The sequence below is a fragment of the Argiope bruennichi genome, chromosome 5 (assembly GCF_947563725.1).
Source record: "Argiope bruennichi chromosome 5, qqArgBrue1.1, whole genome shotgun sequence".
Taxonomy (NCBI): domain Eukaryota; kingdom Metazoa; phylum Arthropoda; class Arachnida; order Araneae; family Araneidae; genus Argiope; species Argiope bruennichi.
In genome coordinates, this window is record NC_079155.1 from 90,295,648 (window position 1) to 90,321,691 (window position 26,044).

General features: G+C 26.4%; 1 protein-coding gene across 2 annotated transcripts in view; it reads left to right on the forward strand.

Moving 5' to 3' along the window:
- The window catches only part of LOC129969310 (frequenin-1-like), a 421,518-nt gene that overhangs the window by 342,659 nt on the left and 52,815 nt on the right, over positions 1–26,044 (forward strand). For both annotated transcript variants that reach the window (XM_056083825.1, XM_056083826.1), the window contains exon 2: positions 15,973–15,997. In XM_056083825.1, coding sequence (XP_055939800.1) covers positions 15,973–15,997 — 25 coding nt within the window. The remainder of the gene's footprint in view (positions 1–15,972; positions 15,998–26,044) is intronic.

Here is a 26,044-nt window from a genome sequence, read left to right on the forward strand (position 1 = left end):
TTTTTTGTTTGTATTTTTTATTATGATCTGGTAAATTTCAGCAATCATGTTATTTCAAATGAATGTTTGCATACGTGTATTTGGAGCAAAATAATGCTTAACACTGTTTCTTTCAAAATGACTCAATAAATCAAATTGTCTTTTTATAAGAAAAATCAGTAAATAATGGAATTTTCTTAAATATGTTTGCCAGTAACGTATCGTCTTGGCACTTTTATATATTAAATGTATATATCTGTTAATTTTTATTAAATAAGGTGATTGATGTCATTTCATGATAAATTCGTCCTGAAAAAAAATCTTTTATTTCTTTCTTATACTGTAATCTTTGTTTGATGTTAGCCGTTTTTAATGACCAGATTATTCTCTAGGAATATTGATTTTATTTCACTTCCATTAATCTCTTAAATGTAATTCGAAATTTATGATCTTGCTAATAATTTTAAATTGTATTAAATTTTAATTATTCTATCTCTAGTAGCATAATTAAATTTTTTCATTATTCTATCCCTAGTAGCAGTCCCTCGGGGGGGGGCACCTCGACATGAGGATGAGATGCTTCCGGCATAGTGGTTGGATCTCGCCACCCTGGAGGGTACACAAATATGTGGGGGATCTGACTCCTCCCATCGATTACGAGACGTACTTCCTTCGGGGAGGGTTGTACCGTGGTCGGTGATGGCCCTTAGGACTCAATCACAGTTCCCGCCAGTGTTGCTGTTGTACAATATTGTTGAATAATAAATACTAAGCAATATCCGCTCCGCATTATTATATAATATTGCTAAATTTGAAATGATATAATATCGTACAATATTTCATAATATTGCGAAAAAAGATCTGCTACCGGGGATTGTTAGCAATTGCGTATTAAATTGCGATAGATATTAAAATTATTGTTTTAATTTATACCTCTTCTGTTCATTTCCATAAAAGTAAATAATTCATATGCACATGAACATTCCAAATGGAGTATAATCCTGTGACGTCCTAGTGCATTAAAATTTTAAGTGTATATGCAATTCATTTTAAAATTTCCCGTTGTCCTTTGTGGTGCTGTAACTCCACCTTTTTTATTTTTCATACAAATTGCATAGGTAATTAAAAGAATGTTCCTTTTTTATATTTCAAAAATTAAAGAAATTAAAGGAATAAATATTTCAAGAAACAATGATAATTATCTGAATTTCATTCCCACAATGAAGTTTATTGTCGGCAATAGTTCTACAGTAGATACAGTGTTATTACCTAGAAGAAATAGCTTATTACGAAAATCATAGAATGTTCAAAATGATTACTGCATAGCAAAATGTTTTTATTATTTTAGTCTTTTATATATATTAACAATATTCACAGTAATATAATACAGTAATAATAATGAAAACGACACTTCGATTTGTGATAAGTAGGTATACATGCTATTATTAGGATTTAAATAATGTATATGGTATATCTGAATTTAAAACTAATGTATTTTAAATTTCTTAAAGTATTTAACAAAATTTATATTTTTAATTTTTTTTTCTTAAAATATATGACATTTTCAATGAAATATTTAAGCAGGGATCATGAAAACTGTCACATTTATATTTCGTAAGATTATTTTCATAAAAGAATGTAACAATTAAATTTAAATTAATTTAAAACAATTATTTGAAGTAGTTTTATAGTATAATTATTAACAAAAATATAAGCAGTAGAAATGCCTATGGATTATGTAAAATATTTCATTTACGTTTCTTTTATATATGTATGTATATGAAAATATAAGCTATTCATTCCTTAATTCTTTTACGATGATAAAACTCATTGTAAATGAAAAATTATTTATTTAAAAGGGGTATTAAGGAATTAAGGATTATTTAAATACTATAGGAATGCTAGACTAAGTATTAAGGATACTTAAATACTATAGAAATTTAAAAAGATACACACACAACTAACTTTTTTCAATACCATATGAAAAATATCTATAATTTTATAATAATTAAATCCATAGTATATTCTTTTTATAATATTAAAAATATCCATTTAGAATTAAATAAAAGTAATCACCTTTTCTATTTTCAACAAGATAATCTAATCTCTTACTCATTTCAATTTAGATTTTTAATAATATTTTCGCAAAGTATGACTGACGAAGAAATAAAAAAAAAATAGATATAAAATTAGGAGAGCGAAAAGACACTCTTTAAATTCTATTACTTTTAAACGAATTTAAAAGTTAAAGCTCAGATGTTTGATCGGAATAAATATTAATTGTTGTAAAAACGCTATCAATAAATTTCATTTTATTACAATATTATAAAATGTTTACAATACAAAGTTTAAATTATGCAATTTAGGAAAAAAAAATGTATAATATTATGCAATTTAAATCTTGCACTTAGTCAACAACTTAAAATCTTAATTAAAAAAAGGAGATTAATTCAATCAATTTAAATAAAAACAAAAAAAGTACAACGTTTATAAAGGTGGAAATATTACCTCTGTAATCTGTAAAGGTAGAATGTTAACTTGTATCATTTTTCAATTTAGAAAAACACTTATCAAAATTAAATATAAATCTTCCGTTTTTCTTCTTTTTCGGAACAAAATATAAAAATAAACGAAATTAAATAAAGCCTACAAAGTTTTTACGCTATCTTCAGCCATCGCAAATCAAATCAATAAAAGATCAAAAGGCATTTAAAAGGTAAGTGAATGCTAGGAAATCCTTTCAAAGACTGAAAGTAATTCATTTTATCGAAACGGCACCAATTGATTGAACAAGAGAAGCCTTTCATTCTTTATTTGAGATTTGCAACTTCAAAACGGTAAAGACACGTAAAAATGCTATTTATATTTCTTTTATTTAATGCGATCTTAAATAAAGAAATTATTGATTGTTATATATATAGTGAAGGAAATTAGGGCCGTCCTCTTCTAAATGTGTTTGTGTCTTTTCTATAAAGGATTTTCGTTATTTTTTAAATAGTAACAAATTTTCATTTCCATTGTGTAACAAAGTTTTTGAAAAATATTTCTAAACTTTCCTTACCTTTTTATATACACTATCAGTAAGGCATATATAAAAAACATAGTTTTAAAATAGATTTCTAGAAGCAGGTGAAGGAAAAAATTCAAAATGAACCAAAATCTGAAAGTCGAATTGCATAATGATTTTGATATATTCTACATCGATATTAAAGAAAAGATGGTGAAAAAATATTCAGTCGATTAAGGTGTATGTACACACTTGAAACTTCGAAAATCGTTCGAAATATTGAATATTTTTTTTTCATTGCTTAATAATGTTCTCTGATCCTTTAGCTTTCAAACGATACCAAAATGTTGTCAATATTCGAAATATTTCTCGAATTATAATTACTTTTCTTGAGGTGCTTTCATTAAAAACTCTAGTTACGGTGTTTTTAAAACTCCTTTTATGAAGAATGATATTTTTCCACTATGTTGCTTCATTCAAACAATCATAAATTAATAAAAAAAATAACCAAATACAGTTATTTATATATCAAAATAATCTGTATGAAATAGCGGATGTTTTGTGCCTCAAACAAAGTTATATTTATAGAAATAAATTTTTAATAGCTATTTAAAATTTAAAATTACAGAAAAAATATCGATATTTCTATTTAACTTTGATGAAAAAATTGTTTAAAAAGAACTATATATTTTTATATCGTGATTGAGGCAGACGACATGAAGACTAATATTAGGCATATTTTCCAACTAGAAATGTGTGTCTGTATAAATTAGAATTTAAAATATCATGATTCAAAAAATAGGCTAATTAGCACATTAAATATTATTTAAATAATTAATAATTAGTGTAATATGGTGTTTTCTCACTGAAATGAGTTTAAACATATATTAATGACCTACTGTAAAAAAATTGGATTTTTAAAGTTAAAATTTAAAAAAAAATCTTCCAGTGAGTACGTATACCTTAAAAAAAATTGTGAATTTCTAAGTACAATTTTGGCAAACAAACATTTTTCTAGTTTTAAGTTTTTTTAAAAGTAAATTAATAAAATATGTATAGAAATTTACAAGTTTTAAAAATAATCGGCAAAAGAAAACAACCAGTTTTACCACCTCAGCCATTAATTTTTTTTCATCAACGTTTATTTTATAACCCCGAAAGATATTATCAATACTTGACTTTTCACCATCCCCAAATTTTTTGAGAAAATGCAACTTTGTGAGGGGAAAAAATCTTCCAACCCCAATCAGATTTTAAGAATTTTTATTTCATATGAAAACTCATGATCTGGATAAGTACTTAATAATTTCACTCTTCATTATTTTTGATAAATATCACTTATAAATAGGAAGACAATAAACATTATCACAAAACAAAATTTGGTAGAATCCCCAGCATTAACGACTGATGCGATTTCTCCAAATACTTTTACCACTTTGTAAAACAAAGCTCCCAAATCACAATTCTTTGTTTATCGTGTTTATGTAATGTACTCAATATTTATATTATAATTAAAAATTAAAGCATCCTTTTGTTTCGATAAAATATATTTCATCAAAATTGGCTGACATGCCATTTAATATTATATTTATAGTGGGTGAACGCTGGTCACGGAAGTTGATAGTGTCTCCTTATTTAGCAAAAATACTTTTGTATATTTTAGTAATATTTTATTGTTATCATTTAAATTGTTTTTAATTATTAATTCCTTTATGTTGAATTCATACTTTAATATGCGTAGATAAATAATACTTGATATGCAGATAATTTATTCGGAAATATTTGAAAGTAAATCAATCACTACAATCTATAGCATTCAACAATCCATTTATGGCATAAGATATTTTTTAAAGCTTAACTGAATAATTTTAATTTATAAGTATTGATCAACTAGCTGAAAAATCTATCCTTGTTTAAAAGGAAATCTTCATTTCTTTTTCTGATGAAACGTTAATTATTTGTCTCAGATCTTTCTTAAAACATACTTTAGTATTTATTATAATTTCGTGCATGTGGATAACTTTTAAATCAAATTTTAATTAGCAGAAAACATCAAATCGGTCTTCAAGATACATAACTATCCGGATGTATATGGTAATATAGTTTTTTAAAAAAATAACACATTTTTCCGAATCTCGGCTTATTTTAATTCCGTTTACTAAACAAATCTAGAATCCCACCATAAAGTCTGCTTGGGTAATTTTGCACACGCTAAAAGAAAATAGTTTTAACTAATAAAAAAATCATTATTTAAACTTTCTCTAAAATATTCATAATAGTCTTATTTGTTTCTTCGTTTGTAATTTGATTATAGTCAAAAAGTTCAAATGCTTATTACTTTAAAACTATCTCTTAATTAAATGATAATTAATGTCTGAAACTCTCTGGAAAATTTAGGTTTCGCTTATTTAAAACACTAAAAATTATGTAACCCGAATATTATAAATTGGCAATAAACATTATATCATATATACGCAATTATTTATTTGAAGTATTTTTTCATATATTTAGTTTCTCTTTTTATATTATAATATATTTTATAATATAATGAAGGTTTGTAAACAATATGAAATTTTAGAAGTAAATATTAACAGAAAGTTCAATTATATGTCATTATTCCTAATATTTTGATTACATGACATTATTGGTTGTATAAAAGGTTCATTTAAATACAGATGTTTAATCCATTATATGGTATTTCTAATTCACATAGGATATTACGCAAATGACAAGATTTCATGGTAAAAATTGAATGAAGTACCATTTTAAATATCAATATTTTGAGATCTCAAGTTGAACGCAAAATAGTCTTCATTATATCGGCTTATACGCTGCCTCTCTTCAAAGAAATATTATCAGCTCTCAGGGATGGTCCTAGAGAACATTGCCATCACTATTATACTCACCAGGGAAGAGATAAACAACCAATTTACTGCAATTCCATATCTGATGTACTCTGGTGGGATTATTATGAAATATATAATAATTGACCACAGTCAATTAGCATTTTGTGAGCGCATATGCGCTCTTATTAAGTTCACATCAATCAAATTTGATGACATTCAGCTTGCAATGGAATTTAAAACGTATAGGGCTTACAAACATTATAATGATAATTAAAAATTTCTGTATTGACACTTAAATTTTCTATCACTGTTGAAAAACGTGTATGTCAATTAATTTTCTAGATACTAAATGATATTCTACAAATAACATAAAGCATATTAATTAGGAAGATAAACATCTAATAGTAAATATCAATTCTTAACATCTTAGAATTTTGATGAGCTGTTATCCTTTTTAAATAGTTGATTTGGGCTTTAATATGTCCCATATATTGAAAACTAGTATTTCTCTATATATAATAAGGATTAATGCCTTTATGCATGGCAATAGTTTTTGTTCCGAAACTGTTGAAACTTTGCATTTCAAGGGGGAAAAAAAGAAGATAGTTCATATTAACTTTTTCAGGTCAGACAACTCGTTACGAATCAGGAAAGAATTTTTTCTTTTTGTTTTGGATATGTATTTTCCAAAAATATTATGGCACAGAAACGAACGGTGATTCTGAATTTGTAAAAAAAAAAAAAAAAAAAAAAAAAAAAAAAGTTAATTTGAATTTTTTTTTTATTTTTATTTCAAATTGGTTGTTCCAAAAAACCCAATCAATTGCACACAAGTAATTTTTTTAAAGAAATGCTGTTTTTCCTAGAAATTAACTTCGAAATACGATTTTCATTTCGCTTTTACTTCGTAGTATGTACATCTTTGAAATCGTACTTTCTGTAATTTATAATAGAATGATTATCATTAAATTCATGATTATTAATTTTATTAAATAACAGGGTAAAATTTTAAATAAATTAGTTTCACATTTCAATATTTAACAGCAGGAAAGCTAATATTCTAAACAAATAAAGTGACTTCTAAGGGTGGCTAGCTATTGATAAACGGCATTCCAAAATTAACGCAAGATTTAAATTTCGCATCATTCTAGTAGTAAAATGTTGGCAACCTTATTGGAAAAACCGTTTGGATGATGATAATTTAGGGATTTTTATTGAGCGTTACACGATAGATCAATGTGTTTTCATTGTTGAACAATATTTTAAAAATAATCAAAGTCTGGCTGGCCACAGTTAAAAAATTTGGGAGTTGGCTTCCTTAGATCGAGTGTTTTAACGCCATTGGATATTTTTTCATAGGGTTATTTAAAATCGCAGGTCTATGCTAACAAGTCCACAAGCATGCCTGCATTGAAGGAGGAAATTCAACTCTGCATCAATGAAATTCAGTCATATTTATGCAAAATGGTCATAGAGAATTTCGGCAAAAGATTCCGTATGTGCCAACAAAGCAATGGAAGACATTTGCCCAATGCGTTATTAAATACATAACCCTATCCTATGTACTTTACGATTCAATAAAAATATAACAATTTAAAGAAAAAAAATGCTTATTATTATTTTTTTTTATTTAATTCAAATCTTGCGTTGTTGTATCGTGTAACGCTCCATTTTTATTAACCCTAAACTATCAGCTGCCAAATGTCTTTTTTAATAAGGTTGCCAACACTTTACTACACAAATGGTGGCAAATTCCAATTTTGTGTTAATTTTGGGACACCCTTTATACACATTTCAATTAAATGTAATGTAATAGTTACTGTTATATATGAATATATTAATTTATAATGATTGTAATAGTAAAAATTTTAAGTAAATCCATCTGAATATTGAAATTCGTTCTTGGATTTGATTCATACTCATTCCATAAGTAACCAACTTTTAACAAGTTGTTAGATGGTTGAACTTAAATTATCACTCCTCTTGTGAGCTAGTATTCACCAACTACAGATGTCTTTTAACACCGAATCAGCAACGAAGTTTACGAGTTGTGTCGCCAAGACAGGTATTAGTCTTGTCGGAAGAATTAAAAGCTCCCATTAAACATCCGCGAATGTAACCTCTGTTGGTTTAATAGTAACAATTCAACAAAGAATTCAAACCTCGTGCCGTTGTCATGGGAACATGAGATTGGTGACGTAAGCAGCCTCGAGATCAGATACGGACGATAAATCCCTTTTTAAAGACACCAAACTATCGAATGCTGAGATGAATTTCAGCACAACCCCCTCCTCAAGGTATTGAAACGTCAAGAAAAGAGCACCTGTCGATAATTTAACATTATTATTGGCAATGACCTTGGCTTTATGAACATTCATTATTAATGTTGCATTTATTTAATGTGAAACAAAGAGGGTGATTCAATTAATATTTTTACCATGGTTGTAAAATCCGGGGAAAGATTTACTCAACTCGACAGTGCTCATTATGTTGAAAGGATTTTGTGCCCCATTTAGGATGTTATTATTAATTAAAATTACAAGGCACTTAATGGAAGTAGTTTGCGACGATAAGCAATTTTATTTTTGCCTTTTTTGAGAGTGTAATGGTATATTAGTATTATTTTTAGGAAATTATTTTCAATCCATTCAGAAACATAAATTGAAAATGAATGACATGGATGAATTAACATGAGGATTTTGCTTTACTAAGTAAGAAAATAATTACTACGATTCTTTCATTTGACTAGTTAATTAAAACTGAATGATTCTGCTACAATTTTTAACCCTTTATGATCACAGTTTTTGAATTTTTTTTTATAAAATAAAAACGTTTTTTTACAAAGAAATTATATTATTTCATGGTTTAGTTGAATTATAAAGACTTGACTGCTGCCTCCAAAATTACTTTGACTTATAAAAATGTTATTTATTGCCGATATATATTTACTGCTAGATTGAATTCGATAAAAACACTTTAAAATATTTATAATTTTAAAAAAATGCAAGAAAATGCAATTAAATTTTTGTTATAAACTATGAATAGCTTAGAAGATTAAAGATTGATTTCTTTTTAAAAAATATTTAATGCAAGAATATTTAATATCCATAAAATAACTATGTAAAACTATTCATTAATCACATTTCCTCCTAATTTAGTCTCCCGCTCGTGCAATGTGGAAGTTTGGAGAGTAGGGTGCTAGCTCAGGCGTTGTCCTCGTCATCTGACTGCATTTCAAAGTTACCAAGTCCGTCCCAAAATAGCCCTAGTGTTGCTTTAAAACGGGACCTTAATATAACTGAACTAAATTCTAATTTTGAACTCAGCTAAAGCGTAGGGCCTTATTTCAGACTCGGGAAGTAATCAATGCTTGTAGAAATAATTATAGCTAATCAATAGTATTTAAACTCGTTTCTCTTGAAGCAGAATTGTTTATAAACCCTCTAATCTGTAGCTCCCAACAGAAAAGGTAATATATTATTTTTGATCTTACTCGATATAAATATTTTTTTTCTTGATATTATCACAGATAAGTCTGTTTACATTAATGAGAATTTTCAATCATATCTCTTAATAATAATACTTCCGCTCTTATCCGATCATAATGCTCGATCTCCTACAGAATAAATTCATTCCATTAACGCAATAAGCGATGTAAATGATATACTTTCAATTGCAAAAGTTGTTTTTAGTGATGGTTCATGAAATATTTTTACCTTGCCGGCATTTTAATTCTTCCAATTTTTGGAAAATTTTTAGACAAAAATATGATATTTTTTAATATACGTTCCTTGGAAGATCGCAGTTTATACAATCAAATTTGTACTTCTCTTATGTAAGTGATGCTTATTTATAAGCATTTAAAATCTGTAAATGCATTTTCTGAAAAATGTTATTTTTTATAATTCTGCTGTACGAATAACGTTATATCTCAAAAATCAATCATTACATGCTAGTGCACTTTATGAATAGTGCTCGTTATATTATGCAGAATGTAATAATTTGATGTTAAATGCCTTGGAAGTGGTTTTATGATTGTTTAATGTAAATATTAATGAAATAAATTCCAAAATTTCATAGATCATTTCATATGCTGCACATAAAATTTTTGTTTTTGAATATAATTCTTTGATAATAGTTAGTTGCACTCTAAGATATGTTACACCTCTAATATTATAAGAAAAAAGGAAAACAGTAAAAAAAAATCTCTAGAGCAATCCTAGTTTTTCAAACGAATTCTAATATTTACATGATAATATGCTTTTTTTTCTAAAACTACATGTATATTTAAATAATTTCACTTTTATTTATCGTTTTACTCTTATATTAATAAAAAAAGTCTTGTAAACATTAATTTTGTTTTTGAAAAAAACGTTTCCAAACCTAGTCGGATACCTTAAATGTATGAAGTGTAATGTTCTGTTTTCTGTTTCGTTTAACCTTTAACATTAATAATGAAAAATAAATGGAAAAAATAAAAGAGGTTTCCAAATTAATTAAATACAACTCGAGAATTTCAGATAAATCCTATAGTATAATTTATAAACATATAAGCGGCATATTCTTTGAAATCCCCCCTCCCCTCTGAAAGAACAGAGGAATAGTTAAATATCTGTGACTTATAATTGTTGAATAAATAAGTTTCTTCACTAATACCGATGTAAATGAGAATGAAGCCCAGTGTTATTTAATAATGGTGACTTAGCGCGTCGATAAATCCCCCAAAGATTTACACTGCAAAGTGGGGCACAGTGCCTCGCCTTCAAACGAACCTTTAAGCTGTTTAAGTTAATTCTAAACCTCGTTTTAATGAGTTTCCATGTCAATCCGATAGGAATAAAATACATCTGAGGAATAGCTTCAAATTAGAAGATTATGTTGATGTAGTTGGAATATACAGGGACCTCTGTTGAGGAATCTGGGTTTCATTTGAATTAACATTTTGTTATTGTTAGGTTTGAATGCTTGATTATAATTGAAAAGTTTTGTAAAAGCAATTAAAGTTTAGTAAGTAGTGTGAATTTTTAAATATATTAGATTTTAAAACCTCAAAAGTTTTCTTATGGTACTTCCGAATTTCGTTTTCATATATAGTACCTATTTTATTATAATTTTGATCACTTAATATCGCTGCATAAAATTAATTCTGTTATTATAAAGAATAACTCAAAATGAATACAGTGATCTTTTTTTATTTATTTTACAACAAAACGAATGTGTAATAAAATTGCTTGCTTATACCTATATGTTTCGAAAGCAACTATAATAATTTTCGTAACTATCCAGTATAATTTTGAATTAAACTAAGTGCACTGAATGTCGTTTCCGTTGGTTTTAACCAACAATTATGTTTCCATTTCCGTTTCTTTTTCTACATTTATTCAAAATCAGGTAATCGGACAGAATAATTGATAGTTATTTTGTTTATTTATTATGTATCTTTAGTATTAAATCTGAAAAATTGAAGTATGACGTCATTTAAAATGAAAATTGAATTGGTAAAACATCAATATGTTAAAAACCGTTTATATTATTTTAGTTTATATTATTATTTGTTATAATAACACCAAAGATCCTAAATAAAATGTGTTATCTACTTAGGAAGTTAGATAAATTTGAAAGTGAAGTGATTAATGAGGAAATTAAATTTAAAGAATCAAATAGACGTTTATAATGATTTCTTAATGGAAAGTGTGATTTCTTATTCGTAAAATATATTTTAGTAAGGTAAATAGATATTTTAGCTGATGCTTGTAAAATTATTATATTTTATACTGGAATGAACATGTATTATAATATTCTTTGTTAGTCACTAAATTTGTAAAGAAAATTTTCGACTCTTTTATATTAAATAAAGATGGTGGAGCCATTCTTCGTAGAAAAACTATATTTAGTATGAAAAGAAATTCATATAATGATAAATCATTTTATATATCTAAAATTTGTGTCATTGTTCTAAAGTTAAATTAAATTAATCAGGAACTTTAATTATAATAATTTTGTTATAAATATAAAACAAAAGAAAAAAAAGTAATGTAAATTAAACGCTTCTTAAAAGCAATGTTACAAATTTATCAGATTTGTACTAGCATAATAGTAAATTTTGTTTGTTCTTTTTGGAACGCAATTAAGAATTTCAAAACCCTTCCTTATTTCAATTCACAAAAATTTTAGTTGATTCATGTATGGATTTGAATGATAAAGATTCTAATGTCGCTCATTAAATTAAAAGCACTTAGGATTATCGTTACAGCCACATAAAATAACTCGAAAATCAATGCTTCCAACTGCTTTTGCAAATGCGTAAGCTAATTAAAAATGAGTTGAACTGTGATGTTAATGGACGTCTTGATTATCCTATTTTCTTACATAACTTACGAGGAAATCAACCATCCGATAGCAAATGCTGAACTTAAAACCTGAGAGATCAATATTTCTTTCTTCAAATTTTAACGAAATAATATGATATTTCGATGACTCTGGATTCTCGGAAATTATTCTGATGGATTCATTTGGTAATTAAGATATAAATTCCATATATATGTCTCTTTATTACTAATCTAAAGGAGAATACAGAAATAAGTTTTAAGTTTGTGTTATTAAATATGAGCGGATATAATTAACATATAAAGCACATTTTAATATTTATACTTTAAGTAAATATATATTCTTATTTGACATAATAAACATTTATTTTACTTGTTCCAAATTTATCAGTTTCAGTGTTGATTTAAAGAGAGGTTATGCATAATTTATTTTTTGATACCTTAAAGTGATATTACTTAAGTAAATTTTTACTTTATAAATAATTTAAAAGAATTGTGAGGATTAATTTTAAATAAAATGCAATTTTTCCAAGACTACATTTATAAATAATTTAAAAGAATTGTGAGGGTAAATTTTAGATAAAATGCATTTTTTCAAGGCTACATTTATAAATAATTTAAAAGAATTGTGAGGGTAAATTTTAAATAAAATGCATTTTTTCAAGGCTACATTTATAAATAATTTAAAAGAAATTTGAGGGTTAATTTTAAATAAAATGCAATTTTTCAAGACTCATTTATAAATAATTTAAAAGAATTGTGAGGGTTAATTTTAAATAAAATATGACATTTTAAGACTACATTATTAAATAGAGAAGACAATTGAAACTAAAACAAAAAAATAATGGCAATTCCATAAGAAAGAAGGGAATAATGCATATAATTTTTTTTTACTTTATCATTTAGTAATATTTTATTTTGTAACACTCAAATTCCAAAATCTTCCAATTTACTTTCGTGAACAATGAAGTTTTGTTAATATGTTTAAAATTAAATCTAGTATTTATTTATTTATTCACATAATAAATTACCCGCACGTATTCTTCTAAATAAATCACTCATTTGCTGTTTGCAGGCCTCCTTCAGTGATTCCTAAAGATTTGTTTTTAAAATAAATCACATGAATAAAGCACCATATATAAAGTTAAAAATGAATTCATATTTTTTTTTCGAAAAATAAGAATTCTTTATAAAGAATCTTAGGATTCGAATACATTTAAAATAATATATTAAAATATAAATCATACATTATCATCTTTTTTTAAAAAAAAATATTTTAATATTTAATTCAATACGTAAACATTGATCATTTTTTAGTAGTTATACCACAAAGGCATCTCATTTCTTACACTTTTTACCACTTCTAGTTTTTAAACACGATATTTTTTCCCTAACTACTTTTTAATATTTTTACATAGTGAATCTATTTATTTTTAATTTCTGAGCATGTTAAATTTTTTAAGGAAATATTTGCGATTCAGATATTAAACTAACTACAAACCATTATCAACTTCTGAAAAATTATCCAGTGATAGAATTATGAAAAATAACTTAAATATTATTAAATTTTTAATTTTTGGTAATTATTTCAAACAATCAAGCTAAATGATATGTATAATCTGCACTTTTGGATAATGCAATTAAATATAACATGTGAAATTCATTCTACGACTTAGGATAAGGTAAAAAAATGATCGATGATTAGATAGAACATGATTATATAATTCTGAATAATCAGAAGGAAATAATCTGCTATTTAACATATGTTTTCCATATATATTTTTGTATGAAGTTCATTCTTAATACATTTTAAACAACTAACTTGGAAATTTGCTTATTATGGCATAAACGGTCATCATTATTTATCAAACTTAAGAGGTCATTATATGCAGATAATCTATATCTCTACTAATAATAAAGATGAATGTGTGTTAATTTATGTTTGCATACTTGTGTTGACTTTCTCCAAGTCAAACCATTTTATCTACATCTACCATATTTAACACACATATAGTTTTAAAGTTTGGAATGTGGACTCCAGAACGATATTTTTGAAACTTTTATTAGAATGAATTTTAAGCAGATTCAAGATTTGAGGAATTATTTTTTAATGAAACCGATTCAATAGTTGCACGAAATTTTTCTGAGTTTTAGAAACTTTTTAAAATATATTTTCTAGTAATTTCCAACTATAGATTACATTATCACCTGGAATTTAAACCGTCTTCATTGTTTTGTTGAATATTTAATCCCGTGCTTTTCTTTCATTGTAAAAAAATAAAGGATGATCCTATTTAATATCTGTGTAGTTTTCAAAACAAATAAAACACGCAGCACTAATAACGCAAAATTTAGAAAATAGATGAAGCGGATATTTATGTTTTTATTAGCATTATGATGACATGGGACTGTCTCCATTAGAAACGTTCATGCACTCAATAAACAGAACAAAAGTAAGTAAATTAACATAAAATGACTTTAATGAAAGACAATTTCACGAAATCACAAAACTAAATTAATATCTAAATGATTTATCTGAAATCAATCATAATGAATATTCCCAGAGAACCACTTAGTCGCCTGAAGTGGTTAATGGCGAATTATGGAACATTTTCGGAGATGAGTTATCTGCTTATGAAATGTTCCTTTTTTAAATAATAATTGTATCGAATTTAAAATGACACAGCTATTATTTTAAATTTTTTCATCCATAACAATAGCTAATTTGTTCATTTCATGATGTAAATGAGCATTTTACATTCACAGTCTAAGAAGCACATGCAATATAATATATATCATTGAAACATTAGACAAATGAAGTAAACGTATAATTTATTGCAGATCCTTAATTTAAGATTTAATATTTAATGGATAAAATTATAAATACTTGTGCATATGTTTAGGTTGCTTCTGAGTTATATTTTTTAATGAATTTTAGCATTCGGATTTTTAATTTAAATACAAAAGTTATAATCAAAAATTTATAAAATTTTTAAATTAATTATTTATAGAGATATAAGTATTCTTTAAATAAAAAATATTAACTCAAAACTCCATAAAGTATTTATTTAAATGGATAAGTTATAGAGATATTTGATTCTATAAAGATCCTTAATTTTAGTTTGCACTTTCTGAAAAATATCTGTATGCATTTTTTTGTAACTTTCAATATACATTTAAAATTCTTCATAGATAATCTATTTCTAATGTCCATGGAATAAATACAAAACTTCTTCTAAAACAGAATAAATTCGTGCAACTTTTTAAAGAATTTTGTTTTCATTTATGTTTTTCATGCTGCTGCGTTTGCAACAAATCATGAAAAATGCATTATGGGAATAAATGTTGTGTCTGGAATCTCACCGATCTTTTTCTTGTGTGAAAAAACACAACATACAATTCCTATGTTTTTCTTTGATAATGAAAATGCTTTTAAGATTATTAAAGAAAATGCATTTCTTTATTTAAAATAAACTTATTTGTGAAATAAAAACACGTTTTAAAAATGAATTTGTGTAAAGGAATAAAAATATTTAGTACACTTTTATAATAAAATAAAAAAAAATAAGTAAAAATAAATATTTATTTGAAAAATATATTTGTTCTCCATATTCATTAAAAGTTGAAGACAAAAATTTAAGTTAGTGTTGAACTTTCTACTCAAGCATTTGAATGCCTGTCACTATTTTAAACTTAAAAGATTTTTTATTATCATTTATTATGAATATTTTCAACAAATATTCAATATCTGTTTTAGTTTTATTTAAATAATATAGAAAAAAATTAATTCTGATTTTTCTTTTTTTCATTGCAGTTACCGAAAAAGAAGTCCGGCAGTGGTAAGTTACTTTTTGATCATTTTTAATGCTTAATTGTTGATTTATTCATCACGATTTCAATTTAAACTTGCTATAGTATAAAAAAAAGTATGCAAAATATATGCTAATACAAATTATAAATTACAGACGTGCATCATTAAAATAAGCAAATTCTAAAAGAAAGTGATGAATTTGTCCAGAAAAGTAGATATGCATTGCACATATATTTGGATTGTAATCATTCGCGATTAGAAAAAGGATAGTGAATCAAAGATTGGTAACACAAAACTAACTTGAAATGTTCGACAGTCATTTAAAATTATTTTTGTGCTTTCGCAATCATACATTTTTATTCTGAAAAAATGTTTATTTATTTAATTTTTGCATTGATTTTTATTTTTCTTTAGTTGAAAAAGTTAGTTTAGCATAAGTTGGGCTTGAGACACAAAAATGACTTTTTTCTAACTTAGCTTTTTTTGCTTAAGACTTTTTAACTCTTATTTTAGGAATTATTTGCTGAATCTGCTACTTAATTTTCTACAGAGACTTTAGGAGAAAAAAAGGAATGCCAACAATATAAACAACTGTTAAAAAATTAGGCAAAAAAAGTAGTTTTAAAAAATTTGGAAAACGTTTCACAATTATTAAGTTTGCATAATCTTAAAATTCTGAAACGGTACGAAATAATTTTAAAGCAATATTATTTTCCAAAGTTATTACGCAAAACCTAGAAATGCAGCTTAACCTTTATTTATTTAAAATTCTAAATAACATTCAAAAAAATAATTCAAAGAACATACTTCCATCTTCCACGTTATATATGAATAAATTTTATAAGCCACTATACTAATACTGTTATTTAATTACGATTTTATCTTTGGATGTTTTGTAGATGTCTTCAATTATGTATTTGTTTATATTTTGTATGTGTTTTGATACTTATGTTCCTGTTTTCTTATGGAAAAAAACTCCATAATCAGTTAACTAGCGTGCTAGAATTTCCACCTACCATCCAGCCATATCAGGCATGAGAAGCAATCGGAATAGCGGTTGGTTCTCGCCTATCACGTGGGTGCAGAAATGGTGTAGGGTCGATTATCCTCTACCAATGACGGGACGTGCTTTCCATAGGAGGGTTGTACAATAGCTGGTGGCTCTCAAGACCCAACTTTAGTTTCCGCCAATACTGTTGATATGGTCCGGTCATTCAGAATTTCCCGTGTGTCTCTAAGTGTTCAGGGTAATCAATTTATGATTTTCATCTTGCACCCACTGGAAAATGTCTGTAAAAATAGTTTGCGTCGGTACTTTTAAAGTAGTTTAACCACAACCAAGTTCATTTCACTGCATATTGAACAAGAAGACTGAAATCTCTCTAAAACACTTAAGTGTATCACTGCGACAAAATTAATCATAAAAAACAAAACTCTTCAGATATTTTAAAATCTTCGATTTGTCACGAAAAAGAATTTCAAAATGATTAATGTATGCAGTCTGATGTAATATATCTCAAGAAATCGCGAAATGGAATTGAAAAAAAAAAAGAAAGGAAAAAAACCCTCTTATGCGCATCCCCAAAAAAATATAATACAAGCCTCTGACATCTGCTGTCAGACACTTTCTGACGGTGATGACTAAAGTCTTCAAGTCTCACGTATACGAAATCCATTTTTATACCTAGCAAGTCTTTTCTTAATGGAGAGTTTTCTTGAAGGATGTCAAAGAAGTATTTCCGCCAAAGATCCGATTCTTTATGTCCATATTTTATTAAATTTTCCTTTCAAATCTCCAGTTCAGAACTGTCCGGCACTTCTTTAAGATTATTAATATTGAAATGAGATATTTTCTTTCTTTTTTTTTCAGAACAGAAGGAAAAATTTATTAATAAAATGTTCCGATGGGGTAGATATTAAATAATTTAATATGATATATGAAATGGCATAAAGATTTAAACAAGGGCTTAATTTAATACATAGCATATTGTATAAATTTTCTTACTCTGATAGTATATGAATATTTAAAAATTTATTTATCGAGTATTTTTGAAATCATATGCTGCATTCTCAAAGAGAAAGAAGATTTCGGACAAAAACAGTTACATTTAATTGTCTGTATACTATGATAATTATACTTACCCTTTAGACAAATATAATCCTCAACGAAAGATTTAATTTCACAATATAAAAAGATGGTAAAGTGATAAATAATATAATTGTATATTTATGATCTAGAAAAGTTATAATATTAATAAAAAAACATGTTAAGTAACAATCAAATAATAAAAAAATAATTAAATTCAAAAGTGATAAGTTTTTTACCAATGCCCATTAAATATCATGAGTATTCCCATAACGAAGTGGGTAATAATTTATGTTATTAAATTTCAATTCACAAAAATGTTTTGGAAATTTAACAAGTTCGTATTCTTTTCATTATATCGAAAATATTTTTATAATTAATTATTCGTATCTCTTATTGAAATTATTTCCTTTAAATGTAGTTTGAAACTTTGAAATGTAATAAAAACTGTTGATGTAAAAGGCTTTTATATCTTCCTATTAAAGATTTCAAGCATATGTTTCGAATACATTTTTGGTGTTGAATGTTCAAATTCTGTAATTTATATATATTTTGTTAATTTCTCAATATTAAAAATGATTATAAAGTTATCAGTAGAATTATATTAAGATGCTAAAATTTAATTTTTGTTAAAAGCAGCAATTCCCCTGTCGACCCCCCGAAAAAAATTATAAAATCCAGTTTATTTAAAAATTTAAATTCAATGCTCAGAAATTTTATGAATTTATACAGAAAAAAATTCCAGAAAATTATTATAAAATTTTTGAAATAATGTAATAAGTTTATTTATGACTGAGCATTCTGAGATATTTTTACCATTATTGGTAAGTATAGCCACTTTTGATTTACTCTTAACGATATCTGTTATATATATCTGCCACGTTTTATTTTATAAATTAATTGATAAAATAGCATAATTTTGAATATTTTTTAATTTAAAAGTCAGTTATCACAAGTTAAACTCCAAACATTTTTTTCAGAAGATACTCTTTACTTTTCTTAATATAAATATGGTATTGTAACTGTGCATGTATATTTCACATCTCCTAAATGACTGGGCCAATTTAAACCAAATTCTATACATTTAATATCAACGTTCCAAAGTGCAAATTTAGTTCAGATAAAAAAAAGGGCCAATTAAAAATGAATCGGTGTTTTGTCCTTTTTCTATATAAACTTCAAAGCTAATTAGAGGACAAATATTAATGTTATTTTAAAATTCAGAAATTTGCCTATTAAATGAATCCAAAATATTTTATGGCCATTATTTTTCTTTATTTTTTATTAATACTTTAAAATTTAATACAAGTGCTTTTGAAATACAGTAACAATCCTATTCCTTCTATCACTACTTAAAAAAAATTCAAATTTTTTGGAACTTTATTTGTTTAAAGTGGTTATTTAACAGTACTTAAAACGAATGAATGAATGAAAGAATGAACTGATAGATCCTTTATCTTCAAGAGTTCATGACTTACTTCGGAAAACGGCAGTTGAGCTAAAAGATGTAATGCAATGAAAGGTTTATGTATATTAAAATAATTTCTAAAAAATTAATTTCTAAATTAAGAATATAAAAGTATTTTATTTCTATGTATTTCTTTACATTTGTGCTTTACATAGAAGCATTTTACTTCCGATCTGACTTCTCCTTCTGTGTCACTAAACTGAAGCGATCGGACGTCACTGCTTCTTTATTTGGCAATGATTAAAAAAAAATAATATTTATCGTTTGCATGATGCTTTGGATGATGAAAACTGTCAGTTGTAAAAATTTGTTAAGCATTTTTATCCTATTTATAAAGTTTTATGGAAGAAGATAATGGAATTATTTAAACCATTAAAATGTAAAAATCTATATTTTTCTTTAAACTGCCAGTTTAGAAAGCTTTACTTGTATTGTTTTAATAGAAATAAGATAACAGAAAATTTCTACATTACTTTTCTCTCCGCCTTTTAACAATATAGGTGGCAGTATTATAATCCTTTTTTCTCATTCTTGGAGTCACCTATTCTTGTTTCGTTTATGAGTAATACAATTAATGACCTAGCAGATAGTAATCCAATAGGATAAAATAATAAAATTATCTGTGGATGATTAAAAAATCAAGCTTAAATATCAGATATTAAAAAATATGTTATATTTCTTAATTGCAATTAAATTAAACTGGCTCATGCACTTTGTTCGAAATAACAAAATACGTAATGATGGTAATGATCGTCAATACAACTAATGATCTAGCAGATGTTGATTCAGCATGATAAAAGAATAAAACTATCTGAGGGATGATTAAAACCTCGTGATTAGATTTCTGTTGTTGTACTTAAATTAGTTGTACTTAAATTAAACTAGCCTACATACTTTGACGAAGCGAGAAAATTCGAAATCCCTTCAATGATGGTAATGATCGTCAATACAACTAATGATCCAGCAGATGTTGATTCAGCATGATAAAAGAATCAAACTATCTGAGGGATGATTAAAACCTCCTGATTAGATTTATGATTGTTGTACTTAAATTAGTTGTACTTAAATTAAACTAGCCTACATACTTTGACGAAGCAAGAAAATTCGAAATCCCTTCAATGATGGTAACGATCGTCAATACAACTAATGATCTAGCAGATGGTGGTCCAACATGATAAAAGAATCAAACTATCTGAGGGATGATTAAAACCTCCTGATTAGATTTATGATTGTTGTACTTAAATTAGTTGTACTTAAATTAAACTAGCCTACATACTTTGACGAAGCAAGAAAATTCGAAATCCCTTCAATGATGGTAACGATCGTCAATACAACTAATGATCTAGCAGATGGTGGTCCAACATGATAAAAGAATAAAACTATCTGCGGGATGATTAAAAACCCTTATGATTAGATTATTGAAAGGAAAAAAAGCTGTTATCTTTCTTAGTTGCACTTAAATTAAACTAGCCTGAGCGCCTTGTACGAGATAACAAAATTAGAAATTCCTGCAATGATGATACATTTATAGATAGATCTATCACTTTAAAATTCAAACTCCCTTCCATTTTCATAGAATATATATCTGACATTTGAAACAAAACTATTTTGAAAGATACATGAGCTGCATATATAAATATATATCTCGTGAGCCGAAATAACAAGAGAGAAATGCTTTTAGTCTAGTAGTTCTCGTTTTCTCCAAACGGAGTCTTGGCTTTCGTGTAGACAGTGGCATCATTCTTCATTCCAGCACAAAGAAATGCGTCATCTAAACCAGTAGTTCCATCCAGTGACACGGAAGGATCTTTCATAGTTTATGAACCTGGTATTTCATAAGAGATGCATATTTCGGATTCTATTGTTTAGGCCGTAAAATACTCCTATTTATCTGGATGGCTGCTGAATTTAAATCCGATGTCGTTCTTCTTGGAGAATTTCGATCGAAATATTTCTAGTTTCAGCTTTTATGTATTTAGAATGATGCCAAATATATTAATTTTCTTGATAGTATTTCAGTGTGAATGGATTTGAGATATATAATATAGTTTTCACTAGCCGACTAGTGCGATCAACTGGTTCGGCAGTATTAGTGGTAACGATACATTTGTTTGATATCTTATGCAGATATTATTCATAGGTTCTTCAACAAAGTATTTTTAATAATCAAATTAAAAATGGAAATCTGATGTCGTGTTGCTTTAGCAGTCTAGCATTTGTTGAACTTTCCCAATGCTGTCAATTATTATTGTATGATGGTGTCATTAATTTTTTTTTATTATTATTTGGATAATCGATTTTTAATTTGCACTTTGTCCTTTGTGGTAGTGTAACTTCACTTTCTTATACATGATATTAACCACTTAGATACTATACTATATTAGATAATAAACAAAATATTTCTTATTTACCTTTCGTCAATGGAAGAAAATCCTGATTAAATATTTAATGAAATAATAAAAGCGGAATTTTTTAAAATTTCCTACCATGAATGTAAATTAAAAAAAAAATGCATACACAGTTTTTTGAATAATTATAAAAGACACACAAGTTTACACGAAAATTCAATTGATTATACTTAAAAGATAGTGAGGACAAAAAACAATTAAGTAGTGTAAAAATTATTTTGTATTACTTATGTGGAATTTATTTTTTTTATTATCAATAAAAGAAAATTTTATACAATTTTTCTGAAAAGCTTATTCTCACACACCAAAACCTATTTATGCCAAATTTGGCATTTCTAAAACAGATGGTCTATCCTATAGACCAAAACACATATACATATACACATTCGTCTTTATTATTAGCAGAGCTTTCAGAAAAAGTATGATATCACTCCATTATATTTGACTAATTTTATTTGTTGCTCTTGAACAACTTGGTTAGAAGAAAGCATAGTGTTATTTTGGCTAGGACTTCAAAAATTTATATAATGTCCCCCAGCCACCATGACTTTTAAACCACATATTATTTTCTAATTCCACACCACATCAACTTCATGATATTTCACTCAAGACTCAATTTACTGCATGAATATGCATATATATTACAATTATCTGGTGTTATCTTGTATCTTTCTTCTCGCACTTTTGCCTTATGCTGCCAAGATAATAAAACTGGTGAATAGAGTTATCTTTCTTTCTCTTTTTGCATCAAATATTCATTCATTTATATACCTGTAGTTAAATTGTTTCTTGTATCTTCCTTCTTTTATATTATTCATATACATATATATCAGAAGAAATGACATGTTAGAAATATTTATTGAAAAGATGCAGTCTCTTCGAAAGTTGAATACAATATATCGTTGTCGCAAGTACTCGAAAGGTAATAATCAATACTTAACTATTTTTTATTGGAAGAATCGTTTCATACAGTAAAAGGTATTACTATCAAATATGAACGTTGGTGTTTTATAAAAGAAATAGGAACATTCCAAAAAATTGTAGTTATATTTATTTTTTGCTTGTAATAATATTTTCAAATGGATCATCTTGCATTTTTTAACATTTTTATTACTCGAGTGTTTGTCAAACATGAAATATATAAATTTGGATAAATAGTTTCGGGAGATAATGATTTTTTTTTCATAATATAAAACGACAAAGTTGCGTTTATTCAAATGTTTTTCATCTTTTTGAAATATACATTTTAGTGCATATCTGCAAAAACATTTCTGGTTCCCTGAGATATTGCACTTGCTAAAAATATAATTTTCTGTTTTAAATAAGCAAAGTAAAATAATTTAATTGATGAAATTGGATTCAAATTTGATAATATTTCTTTATTAGTTAGTAAATGTGCGTAGTAGTAAATCTTCATGCATGCCGAATGCATATATCTTTATTTAGTGAATTAATAGTCTACAAGAACTAGAATTGTAAAATATATAGATGTAGCAGAGAAATCATATGCTATTATTAATAATCTCAGAATTCTTATTGACGTCTTGTAAAATTTTAGGATTTCATTTCGTAAAATATAAAAAAGGCGATAATTGATTTAATTTAAAATGGCCTTGTATAGTAATTTCTTTCGAAATTGAAAGCGATGAAGTGGAGGACATTATTAATGACCTAACCTCGGATCATGAACTTGCTTATTAAATAAACCTTTTTTCGTATAGATGCATTGATTGTGCCTGAAGCACTCAGATGTGATTTCTCTCTATAGAGAATATACAGAGATGTACTGTTTTCAAATTTCTCTCGAGGCTGAGGAATGGCAAATGACTATTGATATTATATCCAACGATCAGGGGCTATTACATAAAGAAAAATTGATGAAATAAGATCAATAGAAGATGCTGGGGGAATGTTCCTTTGGTCTTCTTGGCCGTTTTAATATATATTGATTTGAAGAACAGGGCTTTATGATCAAAAAAACAAAAGCTGACAAAACTTAAAATGCATTTTTCACGATACATTGCAATGTCCAAGCTAATAATCCCCCCTGATTTATTTTTAGAAATATTTTACCCAGAGAAAGAGAGACGAAAAATTTTATATACGGCTATGACTATGTTATGCTGTGAACAAGATAACAGCAATAATTTTATTTAGATATGAAGATTATATTCGATGGAAAATAAAAATCTAGTCTGGTTTGTGGAAGAGTCAGTTTTGGAGGGAAAAATGTATTTACAGTTTATTTCATTGTATCTCCCTTTATATTGAAATGGAAAAAAAAATAATTCCACAAACTATCATCTTATCATAGTGAATAATTTTTAAATGGACATTTAAAATAATTTGAACTCCTTAGATGTCAAGGAGTTGAAAATAATATTTCAGCACCTAATATCAATTGCTATTTTTTACCTAGGTCGATCTCTTTAGTTAGTCATATCGTTTTTATCATGTGAGGATGAAGCTTTCTTTATCTATTATCTTCAGGAACAATCGGTCTGTTTTACAGAAACATTATCTCCTTTCTAAAGTGCTAAAACAATATTATAGGTACATAAATTTCTCTATTTTAATGACGTGTCACGAATTTGCCAAACAATTTGCCCTTGGTATTTTAAATGTAGTTTTTCGAATCTATCATGTTTATGTAGGAATAGAATCAAAGGCCTATTAAAATTATTTTGAAATATATATAAATTATTTTATAGTGGTATATTAATATATATAAATTATTGTTATCTTGATTAAAAGTTTGCAGATGCTGTATCGATGTTTTTGGGTTTTCATTCAAAAATTTATAATAATTTCGTAATATCAGAAAATGATATTTCTTTCTGTATTTAATCATTCATTTTCCCTCCATTTTTAAATCTGAAACTTCATATTGTTTCATATTAATAATGTTATGGAAATAAACTTATTTTAATATATAAAGACTATGTTTGCATAGCATTTATTATTTGCAGAAAATTAGTATGCTTCATTTAAAAGACCAAATATTTAGTTTTCCCAATTAAAATATTCTTTAATTTTTTTCGATTATAGAGTATGTGTTAAATAATTATAATGCTTTGCACTTTGGAATTTTAATGCATCTCCAGAGAACTCACTGTTCTAAAAAGAAGCCTTTTGTAATTTTATCTCTTTATATTCTTTAAAAACATAGAATAAAAATGCTTGGTGATCTAAGAATAACATTAAACATGTTATCATTAAATCAAGTACGCTCATACACGTGAAGTAAAAAAAAAATCTATTAATTTGAAGAAGTACTTTACCTGGTCTTGATTTTTATAGTCGAAAGGTAATCCATATACCTATATAATTTTTTTAAGGTGCACATCATTAAAAATTATAATTTACACACTTTAAATTGTGTTTCTCTTAGTCTATACGTTGCTACTTACGTCAGAATAAAATATTGTAAATATTCTGAATTACCCCGTGTATTAAAATACGTTTTTGCTTTTCTGTTTAATGAAATTACGAGCTATTGCGGCCTTAAAAATAATAGGAAAGAAATTTAAAAAACAATAATTCAGCATTTCAAATGGCCTATTCTAATTGAAAGTTTAAAATTGAAACAATTCGGTAGAAAAGCAATCCACTATTGATACTAAGAAGTAGAAATGAAATTAAGAAATAATCGATGGCAAAAGAGACTTTGTACAATTTTATGATGATTGGCAATCCAGATAATTTTATTTCTGATTCAAAATTATTTTTCAACGAATTTCGGAAGTAATAACATGATGTTTAATATATGTGATAGTAATGAAGATTAGTCTCGAATTTTAAATTTTTTTGCAGGATTTTTTATAAAACAGTCATAGGTTTTTAAAATAACAAATATTTAACCATTGTTAAAATGCTATTTAGCGTTAATTATGTTAAATACTTGTATTAAGGTTTTTTCTCTCCTTAATATAAGTTTAGTATTAAGATAAGTTGAAAAGGAAGGTGCTAATCTTTCAGTTCATTTACTTTTGCCTGAAAGTTGCCGAAAGGGATTGAAAAACTTTTCGTAGTAAGCTGTAAGTGTTAAGGAAATGCTTTATGCTTTAGAGCAAATTTGATGCTCATAACCCAGTACATTGCACGAGTGTATAT